The sequence below is a fragment of the Aplidium turbinatum genome, chromosome 15 (assembly GCF_918807975.1).
Source record: "Aplidium turbinatum chromosome 15, kaAplTurb1.1, whole genome shotgun sequence".
NCBI lineage: Eukaryota > Metazoa > Chordata > Ascidiacea > Aplousobranchia > Polyclinidae > Aplidium > Aplidium turbinatum.
In genome coordinates, this window is record NC_137486.1 from 5,929,277 (window position 1) to 5,945,243 (window position 15,967).

The window sequence follows — 15,967 nt, forward strand, 5'->3', positions numbered from 1 at the left end:
CACGTGACAACAAACACAGGCATCTTGTGATCGATGCAAACATAATGAAACCTATTGTTCGTGTTTGTGGTGCATCCGATCGTAGATTCGCAGTTTTCTTCTTTCATCAGATGAACGTCAAACATTGTCCGCATGAGCAAGGCTCGTTTATTGTTTATAAAGTTCATATGCATCAAGCATGTCAGACTGTTTTATGTGTAATTCTATTTGTTGTCTTGTTTTCTGCCGGCTAGGGGTCGACGTCCTATTACCGTCGGACAGAAAACAGAGGACTGTTACTCGTGTCTATCTGATTCACAGATTAGACAGAGCTTGGTGACTGGCCGTAGCAGCTCACCGCTGTTTGTTTTCAATCGAACTTGTCGTACAAGGCCGTCTTTTCCGGGGTAGCATTCTATGACTCGTCCGGTTTTCCATTTACTTCGTGGGAAGTGATCTTCCACGATTAGCACCACATCGTCGACCTTTAGATTGGGTTGGCGATCTGGCCATTTTTCACGTACAGCTATGGTGGGCAGGTATTCTCTGAGCCATCGCTTCCAAAAGGAATTCGTCAGATATTCTACCTGTCGCCATCTATTTCTTACATAGTTATCCTTTGGATCAAATAGCCCTGGTGGCATGTTTTCGATGGAACGATTAAGTAAAAGGTGGTTAGGAGTTAGTGGCACTAATCCACCAGTGTCTAACATCACAGGAGTTAAAGGCCTAGAATTTAAAATGCTTTCTACTTCAACAAGTAGTGTGTGTAAAACGTCTTCGGTGACCGTTTGATTTTTTAGTAGGACATTGAGAATGCGTTTTATAGAACGTATCATTCTTTCCCAAGACCCTCCCATATGTGGAGCAGACGGAGGGTTGAACTTCCAAATTATGTTGTCCTGTTTCAGACATTCGGCGATGACAGACTGGTTTAACTGATCTAGAGAACGTTTTAACTCCCTTTCAGCTCCAATAAAATTGGTACCGTTATCAGAAAATAACTCCTTTGGCTTTCCCCTTCGTCCGATAAATCGACGAAAGGCTTGAAGAAAGGAATCTGTAGACAAATCCTTCGCGACTTCGATATGCACGGCTCGAGTCGTGAGGCATGAAAATACGCAACCGTAACGTTTTTCAACGTTGCGGCAACGCTTTACTAAGAAAGGACCACAGTAGTCGACACCGCAACAAGAGAAAGGCGGTTCATAGCACTGCAGTCGGGCAGAAGGCAAATCTGCCATTTTTTGATACAGGCGAGGGGAACTTCTCTTCTTACACAAGAGATATTTTGAGATTTCTTTTCTTACAGCTACACCGCCTTTGATTATCCAGAATTTTTCTCGAATTAATGACCAAGTAAAGGTAAATCCAGAGTGTCCACACAATTTGTGGAAGTGCCGAATATACAAATTGGTCAAATTATTGCTGTAAGGAAGAATTATTGGGTGCTTACTTTCATAGTCGATCGTTGCGTTGCGCAACCGTCCGCCAATGTGCAGCAGTCCATGTATCATGCAGGGATCTGCTTTGTAAAGTGGTCGTATGTTGGTATTTGCTTGAATTTTCTTTTTCAAGTGACTTTCTAGAGGTAAACCCTTTTCTAAAAGTTTAATAACAGGTTTAAACTCTTTTCCTTGCACGTACTGCAACAATTTAGTTTCGGAAGATTGTAACTCTTCGACACTAAGGTCGGCAGTGACAGCCGCCTTTTTATCTTTTAGAAATTTTACAAAACGGATTAACCAGCAAGCAGCCCTTTTAAGCTTATATAGATCTGAGTATCTGTTAATTAAGTCATCTACTGTAGCATGCTCACTGACAGTTGAACATTGGACTGCCGCAACGCTTTTTTCTTCCAGCGGCTTGAATTCATCTGGAATCTCAGAATGGTTTGCTTCGGGAGCCGTCGGCCAGCAACTTTCGGGCGAGACAACATCCTTTCTCCAAGGCAGTGATGAATCGTACTGACCTTGGGTGTGGGTAACTTGATCTTCTAGCAATTTGAAGACATGCCTGTCTTCTTTGGACGTGGGACGTAGCGCATTATCCGGCTCGAAGTCCCGAAACCATGACCTTTGTATTGCTTTATTGACGTGATCGTCCATTTGAATAAAATAGGACTGCAATCCGTCTGTTCCCGACAATTTTCACCAAATCAAACGTCATATAAAAACCGTTCAAGTCTACTGAATATTACGTCATGGAAATTCCTAAAGCATGTGCCAAAATTGCACCAGCGTTCATAAGAATTGTGTCAAACCTGTTTGGGCCTGTTTGGGCCTGTTTAAACAGGAAATATTACATCAGCTTTAAACACCTGTTGGAATGACTTCATAAATTGTCTTTCATTATTGCGTCACAGTACTGCATACGTGAATTTGAGATATTGCTATCTATTCTGGTCATTCGTAAAATGATTGTTTGAAAGTTGGCCGCACATTTAACTGTTGGCTTAGTGCTTGCTAGCTGGACAAAGGTTCCGTCTTTTATCCAAGTAATCTGTTGTGTAGTGACAGTTTAAGTGGTGTAGGCGTTGCACCCCCTCGTTTTCGGTAGCCTCGGGCTAATTTTAAAGGAATACACTGTTTGAAAAGAAGTTCAAGTGTGTGTTTCTTCGGTCATTATATACAGACGAACGGATTCGGGAACTTTATGTTAAAATTTTCCCAAGAAGAGATTATGGTTTACCGCTGTGACCATAAAAAATAAAAGACGATTCTCTGTCTAGTGTTTGTACGGAAGCACAGGCAGCATAAAAAATAAAAGACGAAGTTAGTTAGTTGGTAGGCCAAGAAGCACTTAGAAGCAAAGAAATAATAAAAGAAGATCTTATTGGTTGGTAGTCTAAAGAAGCAAAGAAAATTAAAGACATTTCTTCTCGGTAGGCAACTGAAGAACTTTAAGATAAAAAGTAAAGACATTTCTTCTCAGTTTGGTACAGAAGAAAAATAACTTTGACATTTATTGGCAAGAAAGAAGATTAAAGGCAATCCATCTGTGCTTGAAGATTCAAGTGGAAGAATCCAAGCAAGTTTTGTGGACGTTTGGACTTCACATACTCGTACAGCTACGGTATCGTGCATTTAAATTCTTTTTTGTATTTTTACGGTCTTTGCAGTTAAGTTTTTTATAACTACTGTAATTTTGTGTGTTTGTGTAACTTACTTTTTTAATTGTTAAATTTAGCCCTAACATTTAATATGTCTACACTCGGTGGTGACAGGGACTCGACCGCCGTCGACTCGACTGAGTTTAAGCCTGATGATGTTCTTTGCGGTCGGGCAGGCCATTCTGGGGAGGGGCCCATTAACGATGAGGCTAAGTCAGTTCGAGAGGCCCGGCATCTTAGACGGGATATTTTGACTCAAATTGGGAAACTTTCTGTAGCCCTAGGTTCTTTGAGTGATAAACAGGAACTGTTAATTTTTCGATCTAACTTATCTACTTTAGAAGAGGAATTACGGCATTTCCATGCTCTCTTGAGTAAAATTTTTAACTCTGCAATCTTAGCAGAACTTCGTGATAGGGTAGATCCCGAATTTAACTCGTTAAAAAATAACTTCGAACAAAAAGAAAGTGAGTTCTCAGATAGGTTGGATGCTGACATACATCCTGAGGATAGCGCCTCAAATGTAAGCACTAGGATGTCTGAGAGCTCGTCACGGATAGTTGCACAAATTAACCTACAGCTAAGACGAGAGGAGCTCCAGATACAAGCCGAGGCCGAAGCGAGAGCTGCTGAGGCCGCCGCGAGAGCTGAGGCCGAAGCAAGAGCTGCTGAGGCCGCCGCGAGAGCTGAGGCCATACGAGCTGAGGCCATCGCGAGAGCTGAGGCCGAAGCGAGAGCTGCTAAGTTCGCACTCAAAGACGCTCAGTTGAGGGCCGAACAACGTAAAGAGGTAGTTTTAGCTGAATATCGTTCTGAGTTGGGCTCCCGGCGTAGCTCTAGGAAGGGCTCTTCTAGGCATTCCAGAAGTGAACATCAATCACAGTTTAATTTACCTAACCTTTTCCACACGCCTGTTCAATCCGTAAGTGGACCTGTACAATCCACATGTTTTCCAGCTGTTTCAGGAGGTCTCGGGGCCGCGGCTAAGGGTATTCCGAAGGCTGTAGAGCCAAGGTCTGCAAATTACAACCGAACTCCTCCCCCAGAGCGTACAGGTCACGGGGCCGCCATTAGCAGTAATGCTTTGCCCCCTTCACAGTTTTCTGCGCCGCTAGTTTTTGATCGCCCAGCTACACGTAATTTGGGTGGTTGTGAGAGGCGTATCGTGTCTCCTGATTTTAACGTGTTTGAGGATCGTGATCGGGCTGTGCATGTGACTGAGCCCACTCAGCCCCTTAAGGGATATAGCTTGTCTTCTCCCGCTAAATCGAGTTCTCAACAGCAGGATTGCTTTTTTGAATACCAAAATAGTAGGACGTTCTTCGATAAGGCGGCCTTGATTGGTTACGATGGTAATAATATGCCATTTGTCTTCTTTAAAAATCGTGTTATGGCCTTGATGGCAGCTTCGCCCTTTAAGGGAACTCGTTTGACTTTGTTGCAAGCAGCTTGTGTTAGAACAGCTGCACAAACGATTGCTAATTTGGTTTCTGACACCCCTGGCTTGTCAGAGGAAGACAGGATAGAAATGTCGTTAGCTCGCTTGTCCCAGCGTTTTGGGGTTCGTGGAGGTCTTTTTGCAGAACCAGAAATTAGAAAGTATCGCTATGGTAGCAAATTGACTTCGATCTCTTCCAGTGATTTGAAAGAGTTTAAAGATGAATTGTCGCAGTGTTTGCTTTACGCGAAAGCTTATGGTCAGCGTGATAAATTAGAAGGACGTTTTGTTTTGGATTTGGCTAAGCGACTCCCGTTTGACGCTAAGCAGCGTTATTTTGACTTTTTAGGTGATCAGTATGGTAGCACTGAGGAACCTACTTTTCAGAGTTTGTTTGAATTTGTAGTACGGGAGGAAACGCGCAAGTCGACTGATTTTAGCATTATGCTAATGGGCGATTCTGGTGAGTCGCAGCATTTTAAAAAGTTTTGCAAAGGAAAATTGCCTTCATGTCCGGTTAGGCAGACGTCTGTAAAACCCCATGATATTGTCATGTCAGGAAGTTCGCAGTACTCGACTGCTGTTGGCGCACCGCGCGGTGGTGAGGCTAGACGTAAAGACCTGCCGGCATGTTTTTGTTGTTCGTCACGTGGTCAAGTTGAATATCATTTTTTGTCTAATTGTAAAGAATTTTTGCGCTTGACACCTAAAGATCGGAGAGATGTCATTGTGAAAGCTGGCAAATGCTTGAATGGTTTGCGCCAGCATATGGTTAGAGACTGTAATCATGCAAATAACTGTCGTGAGTGTGGACCTACCAACGATAGGAAACACTATTTTCTTCTGCATGATTTTTATGTGACGTCACGTGATTCTCTGGATTTGGTCGGTAAAGATGAGGCTGGTGCCAGAGTTCCTGTGCGTAATGTTAAGATTGGAAATGTTAAAGCAGCCTTTAACCGCGTTACTGCTGCTCGTGTTTTGAATCCAATGACTGGCAAATCGAAGTTGGTGTATTGTCAGCATGATCCTGGTTCGCAGTTGACCTTTGTTTCGAGTGACTTGGTGTGCGAACTTGGTCTTAAACCGTATGATAAAGCGCCGTTTAAAATGGATACTCTGGCTGGTCAGAAACCTACTTGTGCTGACCTTGTTAAACTCAACATCCAGTCGTTAGAGACTGATGAACTGTTTTGTGATATAACCTCGGTGGTTAACCCAGCTTGGGCTGACGATGTTAAAACTTTACCCCATAAGCAGGATTTAAGTAGTTTCCGTCATTTTCATGACGTGAATATGTTTCATTTGAATGATTGTAGTACTGTAGATGTACTGATTGGAAACGACAACGCTTATTTGATGTGGGCAAAAGAAGAACGTGTTGGTGAAAATCGCAGTGAACCGCATGCTTTACTCACTCCTCTCGGTTGGTTGGCTTGTGGTGGTAAGTCACCCTTAGTTGAAAGCGTTGCTAAAGTGTGCAGAGTGCAGACGTCTTCAGAGTCGGATGTCATCTCTGGCTTTCAGCGTAAAATTCAGTCTCGTGATATGGAAATAGCAGACCTGAATAAAGTCATTCAGGATTTGACTTTGCAAAATGAAACCTGTGAATTGTCTCGCAATGATAATTTGGCTAGAGAACTTGTTGAACCGAATATTGAGTTGAAAGATGGTCGATTTGAGATACCTGTACCGTTGAAGGAAGGTATTGATCTACCTAACAATTTTCTGTTGGCGTCAGATAGAGCTGCTGCTTTAAGGAACAAGGCTTTAAAACAATCTGAATTTCGAGGAACTTGTGTTAATGATGTAATGTTTTCGGGTCCTGATTTGTTAAACTCTCTGGCAGATCTCTTGGTTAGATTGCGGCTTGGCAGATTTGGTTTCGTGGCCGATATGACCAAGTACTTTTTTCACATTTTGGACTCTTCAATACGTAAGCCCAGTTTTATTGAACTGCTTACGTACACCAGTAGTGCCGTTCGGATCGTGAACGAACGCCCTTTGGTACCTTTGAGTGACGACCCTAGGGATTTTACTGTCATCACCCCTGCCTCACTTTTGACCCCATACTTAGACCCATACTGTGCTGTTGGGCAACCACATGATCGTGACCAACTAAGAAAGGATTATCGGTTCAATTTGTCACTTTCTCAGCAGTTTTGGAGCAAATGGATCGATTTTTACTTGCCAGGTCTTCAGGGCCGGAAAAAATGGTTAAAAATGGCCGAGAATTTGGAGCCTGGTCAACTTGTAGTGGTGGGTTCTCTCCAAGACATTGGTAAACGTGGGAAGTATCAACTTGGGAGGGTGCATGAGGTAGTTCCACAAATCAGGAAAGGGAAGCCTGTGGTTCGTAGAGCCAAAGTTGCCGTCTGCAACTATGATGAGAGTACGGGGAAAGTGAAAGTAGACTACGTTTTGAGGGATATTTCGTGCCTCGCCCCCGTAAAGAACACCTAAGTGTTAGGGTTTGAGCCTGGTTTTGTCTGCGGTGGCCGACCCTTGTCTGAGCCCGGAACAGTCGGTTATTATCGCAACTATTGTATATAGCGTCATTTTAGCGTGTACCTATGGTACCAAGTTCATGTATCGTCGTGTTTATTCTTATTGCTGTTCATTCTTTGCATGCCCTTTGTATTTGCGTATTAACTTAAACGTGAGTGATTCAAACAATTTGTGTATCGTGTGTTTTTATTCATTGGCTCACAATTGTCGTCATTTCTTTTTAGTTATGCCATGTCAGACTGTCATAACTAGGGGCCGCTATGTTCCCGACAATTTTCACCAAATCAAACGTCATATAAAAACCGTTCAAGTCTACTGAATATTACGTCATGGAAATTCCTAAAGCATGTGCCAAAATTGCACCAGCGTTCATAAGAATTGTGTCAAACCTGTTTGGGCCTGTTTGGGCCTGTTTAAACAGGAAATATTACATCAGCTTTAAACACCTGTTGGAATGACTTCATAAATTGTCTTTCATTATTGCGTCACAGTACTGCATACGTGAATTTGAGATATTGCTATCTATTCTGGTCATTCGTAAAATGATTGTTTGAAAGTTGGCCACACATTTAACTGTTGGCTTAGTGCTTGCTAGCTGGACAAAGGTTCCGTCTTTTATCCAAGTAATCTGTTGTGTAGTGACAGTTTAAGTGGTGTAGGCGTTGCACCCCCTCGTTTTCGGTAGCCTCGGGCTAATTTTAAAGGAATACACTGTTTGAAAAGAAGTTCAAGTGTGTGTTTCTTCGGTCATTATATACAGACGAACGGATTCGGGAACTTTATGTTAAAATTTTCCCAAGAAGAGATTATGGTTTACCGCTGTGACCACCGTCCTTTCGATTGCTTTCTAAAGCGGGGCCCAGCAAAGACCAACCGAAAGGTGTGAGAACGGCGTTTGGTTGTTTTCCATCGCCCACTTTCATTTCCAAAATCCTGTGAGCGTTTGGACAGTCGAGCCCGATTAGCATAGAAACCCGGTTTTTATTAATTTCTGGAAACTTTAAATTGTGAAGATGAGGCAGTTTCTCCAAGTCAGCTTTGCTTAACGTTTCGTTAGGTTGAATAGGCAATTGTTTTACACAAATTATGTTGTTTAGATGAAACTTTGACGTTTCACTTGCAATTCCTTCCACGGTCATGTCTACATTAAACCGTTTTAGTGGAGATAGTTCTTTTGTTAATGTCGAAACGCTGACTTTTACTGGTTCGCCACATATGCCAAGTTGGCATATTAGCTGCTCATCGCAAAACGATGCTTCAGACCCATTATCCAGAAAAGCATAAGTCTCAATCACCTTTTTTCCAGCCGCAACTTTCACAGGTACAACGGTTCGAAACCCTCTTGACGCTTGTTTAGAACAATAGAAGCTTGTGGTGTCTTGCTCCTTCTTCTTTGAAGAGACCTCATCGAAATTGCCTTCCTTGATGGGTTGAGACCTGTGTAAAATACGGCTGTGGCGTTTGCCGCAGTCTGTTACAGTGCATAAATAGTCACTTTTGCAGTTACTGCTAAAGTGAGGGCCGAGACATACAAAGCATAATCTTTTTCTTTTGAGAAATTCCATTCTTTCTTGGACAGGCAATTTGCCAAGATCTCTGCACTTGTATGTAACGTGTCGCTTTGAGCAATACTCACACTGTAAACGTCGTGGGAAATCATTAAGCGAGGATTTCCTATGAGCTTGCTGCTTTGCGTCGCTAACATGCGGGTTACCAACAGAGACGGTAGCACATAGCTTTCTTTTCGAGAAGTCATTGTCACTCCGTCCCTTGCTTGAGGCTGCATTTAAAAAGGTAAACTCTTCCGGGTACGCTTGAAGAAGTTTAGATTTTTCCTCTACGAAAACAACAAAATCTTTAAAGTTTGGTTTACGCTCTTCGTTGTTGTAAATAGTTGCATACCTAACCTTCCACTGTTCAAACATCGAAGAGGGTAACTTTTCCGCCAATTTTTGAAGGCAATCGATGCTGCTGAGATCGGTGTAGTCACCTAACCCTTCCAACGTCATTAGACATCGCTTCAACCGATTAGAGAAATTTGAAATGTCTAATTTACTCGCTTTCCTAATATTTGGCGCTTTCATCAGACTACGCTGAAATGCCTCAGCGATCACTCTTGGTTTGCCAAACCGTTCGTACAACACTTTGCGTGCTTCTTGGTAGCCCTTTTCGGACGGCAAAATTGAACTACAGTGTGCAACTGCTTCTTTAGCCGCACCCTCGGTGTGTTGCAGAAGCATAGCTAACCTTTGTTGATAGCTGTAGTTTTTACCGTCTACGTTTTCAGTAAAGAACCTCACAAAGGCACAATATGATTCTGGGTCCCCATGAAAGGTGGGGCATTCCAGTTTGGGCATTACCATTAGTTCAGCAAATGTTGAGAGTAGATCGACGCTGTTCTGAGGGCGCAAATTTTGAGTTTGTGTCAACTGACCTGGCAAATTGTCTCCATTCCCATACCTTGAATTGTTCATGTATGGTTGACGTCCCTCCTCGTCTTGTTGCCGGTAGCAGTTGTCGTGATCATCAACATTGACGGGCAGGGAAAATCTTTGTCCTTGGTTCGAAGAAGTCACAAATGTCTGAGCAACTTGAAAAGGTTCATCAGACATATGAAAGGTATTAGACCTATTAATGTAGTTTATATCCCAGCTAGCAAGCCCAACTGGGGCCCAGTGAAAATTTAAGTGGGCAGATGGGCTTGTGGGCAGACCATCTGGGTTTGTTTTGGGTCCCAAATGTGTTGACACATTTTTTTTTGTTTTAGCCTTTTTGATTATTTATACCAAAACGAAATGTATTTTATCATTTCAACTTATTATTATTATTTTTACTTTGAAAAGGAAGGGCTAAAAGTATAATAGTATATCTGGGTTGAATCTGGGCAGCCCAGTTGTAAAGCCATCCAAATTTGGGTGGTAGGTGGGCTGCCCATCTTCAAAAGTATTTTTTTACAAAACAAAACTATTTTTATTAGCAGTTTAAAAACAGCTTTTTCACATTTTTTTTGAGCTTTTTACAAGTATAAATATGGGTCCTTATGTGGGTGCTTTCTGGGCAGTCCATTCGCAAAATATATTTTACAAAACTTAGCCTGAGACGAATTTCGGGAAGTTTTATGCAAGATATTTTATCATTTCAACTTATTATTATTATTTTTACTTTGAAAAGGAAAAGCTAAAAGTATAATTGTATATCTGGGTTGAATCTGGGCAGCCCAATTTTAAAACCATCCAAATTTGAGTGGCAAGGGGGCTTCCCATTTTTAAAAATGTTTTTTACAAAACAAAACTATTTTTATAAGCAGTTTAAAAACAGCTTTTTCACATTTTTTTCTTAAGCTTTTTCTAAGTATAAGTCCTTATGTGGGTGCTTTCTGGACAGCCCATTTGCAAAATATATTTTACAAAACTTAGCCTGAGACGAATTTCGGGAAGTTTTATACAAGATTAAAAATTTTTTGCACCATTTCATGATTGGCAGCATGCATAACTAGCACCTGTAGGCTAAAAAGATTGGTTTTCTTGAGATGCGAATCTGAGTACATTGCATGTGTAAATTCAAGAAAATATAAAATAAAGTTTGTCTTCATATTTTTTGATTGGTTTTGTTAGCTTTACAAGTTTTATCGTTTTATGTTGGAAATTTTTTTTATTCCATTTGAAAATACATAAAACAATATTGCAGTCCCCAGATTTTTTCAATAAGTTTTTCTTTGGCGGGCAGTCATCCATGAAGAGTGTTCAACTGCTGCACACAAGGCTTAAGAAAGAAATAGCAGTGCCAGTGTGGTTTTTCCACTAGATCTAGTGTTATTGGGTTGCATCTAGTGTTTTCTTTTCCTATCTAGTGTTTTTTTAGCGATTTATCGCTATGTTGGTGTGCATAAGTTTGGCAGTGTTCAAAGTAGCCCCACCTAATTTTTGTTTGGCTGCATCAATGTGTTTGTAGTGCTTTTCAAAGTTGACAGTGAGCTTTTTGTCTGGTTACACCCAATGATAACCAAATTTGAGATATTTAGCATAGATACTTTAAAGAATACACACAAATGAATGTTAAAAGTGTTTAAAGTAGACTAAAGTAGGTAGCGTAGCCTACCTTATTGTACTGGTAGGCTTACATTTCGTTGGCTTACATTTGATGAGTGTGGAGTTCTTAGACTACACTACCTCAGAGATTGTGAGTAATATTGTGTTTTGACAATATATTTGCAAAGGCAAAATTTGGAAAAAATTTGAAAAAATTGGGCAAATTTTGTTCGCCCCCCAAAATATTTACTCTCCTACGTCTATATGACTTTAGGGGTCTCATTTTCAAGGAAATTCAATTCTATTTTGAAATTTTAAGGATTTTTCTTTTATCCTGGTCTTAATGTGTTTGTCATTTTGGATATTTTTTAGGTTCAATCTATTTTTATTGAGGAGATTTTATTGTGTTGCTTGTGGCTTAATATGACCAATGTGTATTCTGTTGTGGACTTCATTGATTCTAAACAGCTTGCTGTTGTGCCAGTTGGGTGGTTAAATTCTGAAGAGGATGAATGCTACTGGCCACCTTCTGATTCAAATGAATACAGACGCATTACCATTCTTGTAAAAAAACTTGCTGATGCTAAAGGTGATTGGTATACTTTTAAAGTACGGATATTGGGAAATGCTAGTAAGTATTTTAATGTAGAAAATGTGTTTACTCGAATGTATAATTATGATGTAATTATAGGCTATAATGCACTCACTTTGTTATTAGGTACCGGTAGTAATCTATTTTGGTTGTCAACCTTCATTATGCCTGGTCCAAAGTGGTTTTGTTCACACCGTATTTGTGTGTTTGACTTGGTAGCATCACTCAGTTCTATAGATAATGTCAATAACGACTTATGTAGTACTTCTTGTGGTTTTGTATGATATATTATTCTAATTTTTCAACATTGCGGGTACCGTACAATAACTGTCCTAGGCTATGTGAAATTTGCTGATGCTAAAATGACTAACTACCCTGGCCTCAATAGGACAATTTTTTAATTGATAAGATTAGAATAACTTTAATGTATTTTTTTTTAATTTGAAAATTATTGCATGTACATATATGATATTTTGTTGAAATATTTTTGTACAATGCTATGTTGTAACTCATCCGCAAAGCCAATAATGTATTGTTTGGGTTAGAATCTTATCAACGAGCTGTGGAGAAGCTTAATTTGGCTGAAGACACGTCTGATATAAATACTAATTATGAAACGGAGTCACACTCATCTAGGAAAAGGTATGTGTAGTATAATTCATGTGTGTATAATATGTAGTGCATATACTTTGCAGCATAAGGCTTCAGCAACTATTCCCACCCAATTTATTACACCTTGAGTATGAGTAGGGGTGAGCACTGAGCAGTGTTTTCAACAACTAGCTTAGGCTATTCTGGTAGTCGAACCAGAATTGTATGATTGTAACGCGAGTGCCTTATCCGCTACACCCTTCCAATGCCTTTGCAGGGGGATGCAACCTAGTTCGTACCATGAACAGTTCGGACCGTCAGTTCGTACCTTGAAAAGATCAAGAGAAAAAATTAAAAAAAGCCGAAGTCGCTGGTCGCAGTTTCCGCAATCATGTTAAAATTTTCCCCCTGAAAAGGTCAAGAGAAAAGATAGATCAAAACTGAAGTCTGCTGATCGCAGTTTCCGCAAACGTTTATCCGCAGTTTCTGCTAACTCTAACCATAGAGTAATCTATGCTCTAACCCTCGCTGATCGCATCTTCCGCAAAATTTTTTTCGCAGTTTTCGTTAACCCATACCCTAATTCTAACCATAGAGTAATCTATGCTCTAACCCTCGCTGATCGCAGTTTCCACAAACATTTTTCCGCAGTTTCCGCTAACCGCAGTTTCCGCTTACCCTAACTCTAACCATAGAGTAATCTATGCTCTGACCCTAACCCTCGCTGATCGCAGTTTCTGCAAACATTTTTCCGCAGTTTCCGCTAACCCTAACCCTCGAGTTTGTTTCAAATTGTTTGGGGAAACTCCGATCAGCGACTTCGGTTTTGTGCTATTAAACTGCGATCAGCGACTTCGGCTTTTTTTAATTTTTTTTTCTTGATCTTTTCATGGTACAAATTGACTGTACGAATGGTTCAAGGTACGAACTAGGTTGCACCCGTTAATTATGATAATGTTTTGCAAAATTTATACAACATCCAACACTGAGATGATAAGCTCTGAATACTAATACTGTGAAAACCCATTACAATATGTATTGTCAATGTTTGGTTTCTGTTTAATAATGTAGAAGCTCTTGTACCAATGTCATCAAGAACCGTTATAATCGCATTACATATTCATAAATACTCCAAGACTATATTGTATAAATGTGTTGTTGTTTTTTTCAGGAAAGTAAAGTGAAAAAGGTGGATCAGTAGCAGCGCTAGCGATTATGATGGAGGAATAAAGGAAGCCCCTTTACCACCATTAGCTACTTGCAGCACGCCTAAGCCTGGCTGTTCTGCAAGTATTGGATCAATTTTTGTTGACAGTACCGATAATACTGTTGAGCCTCATGCCTCTAGTACAACCAGTAGGCCTACAACTTTGTATTTTCCAATGGAACCCTATGAAGAAGAAGCAATAGGTGATACTTTATTATTTTTATAGATGTATTAAGTATATTTTTTAGGTTATCAAAGTAGTTGCGAAATGCACATCATCCTGTGAACTCAATTAAATTGACAACGTTAAGTTTAATGCTAATGTATGTAGTGCCTATAGCTTAGTTAGACACGTTGAAAGTGCAAAGCATTTCACAAATAATCGTTGGATTGTGAACATGTGTTTATATTGTTCAATGTTTGGTACTCCTTTAAATAAAGCATTTATTACATCGACATTTTGGTTAAACTGAAATTTGATTCTAAACATTGTCATTAATGGCAAGATCAATTACAAAAACCTACTCCCTTAAATAATGTTTTTTAACGATGTTTAGCGAAAACAAATATATAGATATTTTTTACTCCTTTTTTTAGAGCGTCCTCAAACAGTATTGGTCGAGAGAGTGGCAATGGAGAGACTGATCAAAAAAGTTTGTGAGATAGACCAGAATGTGAAGGTGCTGTCATCATTGGTTCGTGCCAACATGAGGAGTTCATCTTCATCCTCTGCTGAAAAACTGCCGCATGACCTCAATTTGCCTCTATCGTGTTTGAATGACTTGGATCAATTAGAAGAAAAATTGCGCACTGCAGTTGATCTTCAGCAAATACTTGTGAGTTTTTGTTTTTTGCAATGTAAAAATATAGGAAAAACGGAGTGAAACTTTTCACCAGGCATTTGATAATTAAAGTAACTTGCATTCTTCTGGTGACTATGGGCTACTAGGTTACCTCCTGATGTTAAAGATGATACCTAGCTTTTTATTACCGACGTTTCGTCTGTCAGCACGACTGAGCCCCTTGATAAAGTCAGTCGTGTTGAATGACGAAACGTCGGTAATAAAAAGCTAGGTATCATCTTTTACATCAGGAGGTAACCTAGTAGTAGTAGCCCGTATTGCATCAGACTTTTATTTGCATTTAACTTAAACACATGTTACAAAGCGACGTAGTGCTATTCTAGAACTGCAAGCCATACTTTATATATGTAAGTGTACAGTGAACAATACATTTTTTAATCATGATGTCTTGCAGGGCAATGTACTTCGAGACATTGGGGGACGCACTCTGGGCGAGTTTGTGAGAAGGACAATGAGTTTTTTGCTTAAAAATGATGTCGCCCTTCTGTTGAATGTGTTCGGTAGGAACGGGAAACGGTCATTTAGCGAAACTGTGCTAATGGATATTCTCTATGGTATGTTATGACTCATATCAAACATTCAATAATTGCAAGGCAGTGTAATTTCTTGGTAACTAATTTAGACTTACTAGTAATCTGTGTGATTCATATCAATCATACTTAATGTATTATTCTTGCCCCTTTAAATGGTTGAAAATTCCAGCCAGCCATATAGCGGAGCAACCATAATTTCGAACTCATTAATGTGGAATGCAGGACCGAAATTCAGTGCCATTGTTCAATAGACTTAGGTATAACCAGACAGGTTATTGAACATATGCTTACCAATTAAAATATCTTGTCCTTTAAGCCGTCATCGTTTAAATTACACCACTGATATTCGAAGATTTTTACATGCAGTATTTGTGACTAAGAAAAGTTCTAATTTTTGAATTGCTGCTCCAAAATTGCGTTGGCCAAGTTTTTAGCACTAAGAAAGGCTTCAATGGATTCTGCGATTGTAGTTTAGTCACATTTTAATGTTTCAATATACCTGAAGAATTACATACACTTTTTAAGTAGCTTGTACTTTTAATAGGCTACAATACTTCTCTCAATCTTGGCCATGTAACTTTGCATGCCTTTTAAGTCTTAATTACAATTGAAACCACTGTTGAATAGCTTATGATTTTACTTAATTGCAGGAGCTGTAAAAATGAATGCACAGACAAGCTCATCCACTAGGAAGGCATTGGAATTGTCTCTCGGCAAATGGTTTGTGAATGCCAGAGACAGAGACGGAAATCGCAAAAAAAGACAGAAAAATTAGAAGTCAAAAAAAGAAATAAAACTTTGTGAATTATTTGTTTCTGTGTTCATTCTATATGTAAACAACCTTTAATTCGCAATTAAAAGAAGATATTTCAAGGTGTTCAAAATTCTCTTGTTTCAACAACAACTTAGGTCAAGACAGTTGTGCTAACGTCGTAGACTTGTCACTGTGTGATTCCCTGAGAGCTTTCTTTTTTTTTCCATTGTTTCAACGTCCTCAAACGTTTGGCTACGAAATGCAAAAACGTCTACTTTTGCTACTAGTGTAAAGCATGCAACATGTCATGTGGCTACTGGGCTGACCTATACGTAGACCTCTGGGTCTGGGCTGCCCATATG

The 15,967-nt window shown here is 39.9% G+C and overlaps 3 protein-coding genes across 3 annotated transcripts; 1 reads left to right on the top strand and 2 right to left on the bottom strand.

Annotated features, from left to right (window-relative positions):
- Positions 1 to 275: 275 nt before the first annotated feature.
- LOC145784733 (uncharacterized) lies at positions 276 to 2,087 on the bottom strand. The gene has a single exon (XM_082596586.1). The coding sequence runs from the start codon at positions 2,085 to 2,087 to the stop codon at positions 276 to 278; it is 1,812 nt and encodes a 603-aa protein (XP_082452712.1).
- Positions 2,088 to 7,843: 5,756 nt separating this feature from the next.
- On the bottom strand, positions 7,844 to 9,649 carry LOC145784734 (uncharacterized). The gene has a single exon (XM_082596587.1). The coding sequence runs from the start codon at positions 9,647 to 9,649 to the stop codon at positions 7,844 to 7,846; it is 1,806 nt and encodes a 601-aa protein (XP_082452713.1).
- A 4,474-nt stretch (positions 9,650 to 14,123) lies between these two features.
- On the top strand, positions 14,124 to 15,641 carry LOC145784182 (uncharacterized). The gene is made up of 3 exons (XM_082595949.1): positions 14,124 to 14,291; positions 14,713 to 14,872; positions 15,502 to 15,641. The coding sequence occupies exons 1-3, from the start codon at positions 14,163 to 14,165 to the stop codon at positions 15,624 to 15,626; spliced, it is 414 nt and encodes a 137-aa protein (XP_082452075.1). The 5' UTR covers positions 14,124 to 14,162; the 3' UTR covers positions 15,627 to 15,641.
- Positions 15,642 to 15,967: the final 326 nt, after the last annotated feature.

Coding starts and splice junctions, on each gene's coding strand:
- LOC145784182 (XM_082595949.1), top strand. CDS start 14,163: ATGAGGAGTTCATCTTCATCCTCTGCTGAAAAACTGCCGCATGACCTC. Junction 14,292..14,712: donor TTGATCTTCAGCAAATACTT/GTGAGTTTTTGT, acceptor GATGTCTTGCAG/GGCAATGTACTTCGAGACAT. Junction 14,873..15,501: donor GCTAATGGATATTCTCTATG/GTATGTTATGAC, acceptor ACTTAATTGCAG/GAGCTGTAAAAATGAATGCA.
- LOC145784734 (XM_082596587.1), bottom strand. CDS start 9,649: ATGTCTGATGAACCTTTTCAAGTTGCTCAGACATTTGTGACTTCTTCG.
- LOC145784733 (XM_082596586.1), bottom strand. CDS start 2,087: ATGGACGATCACGTCAATAAAGCAATACAAAGGTCATGGTTTCGGGAC.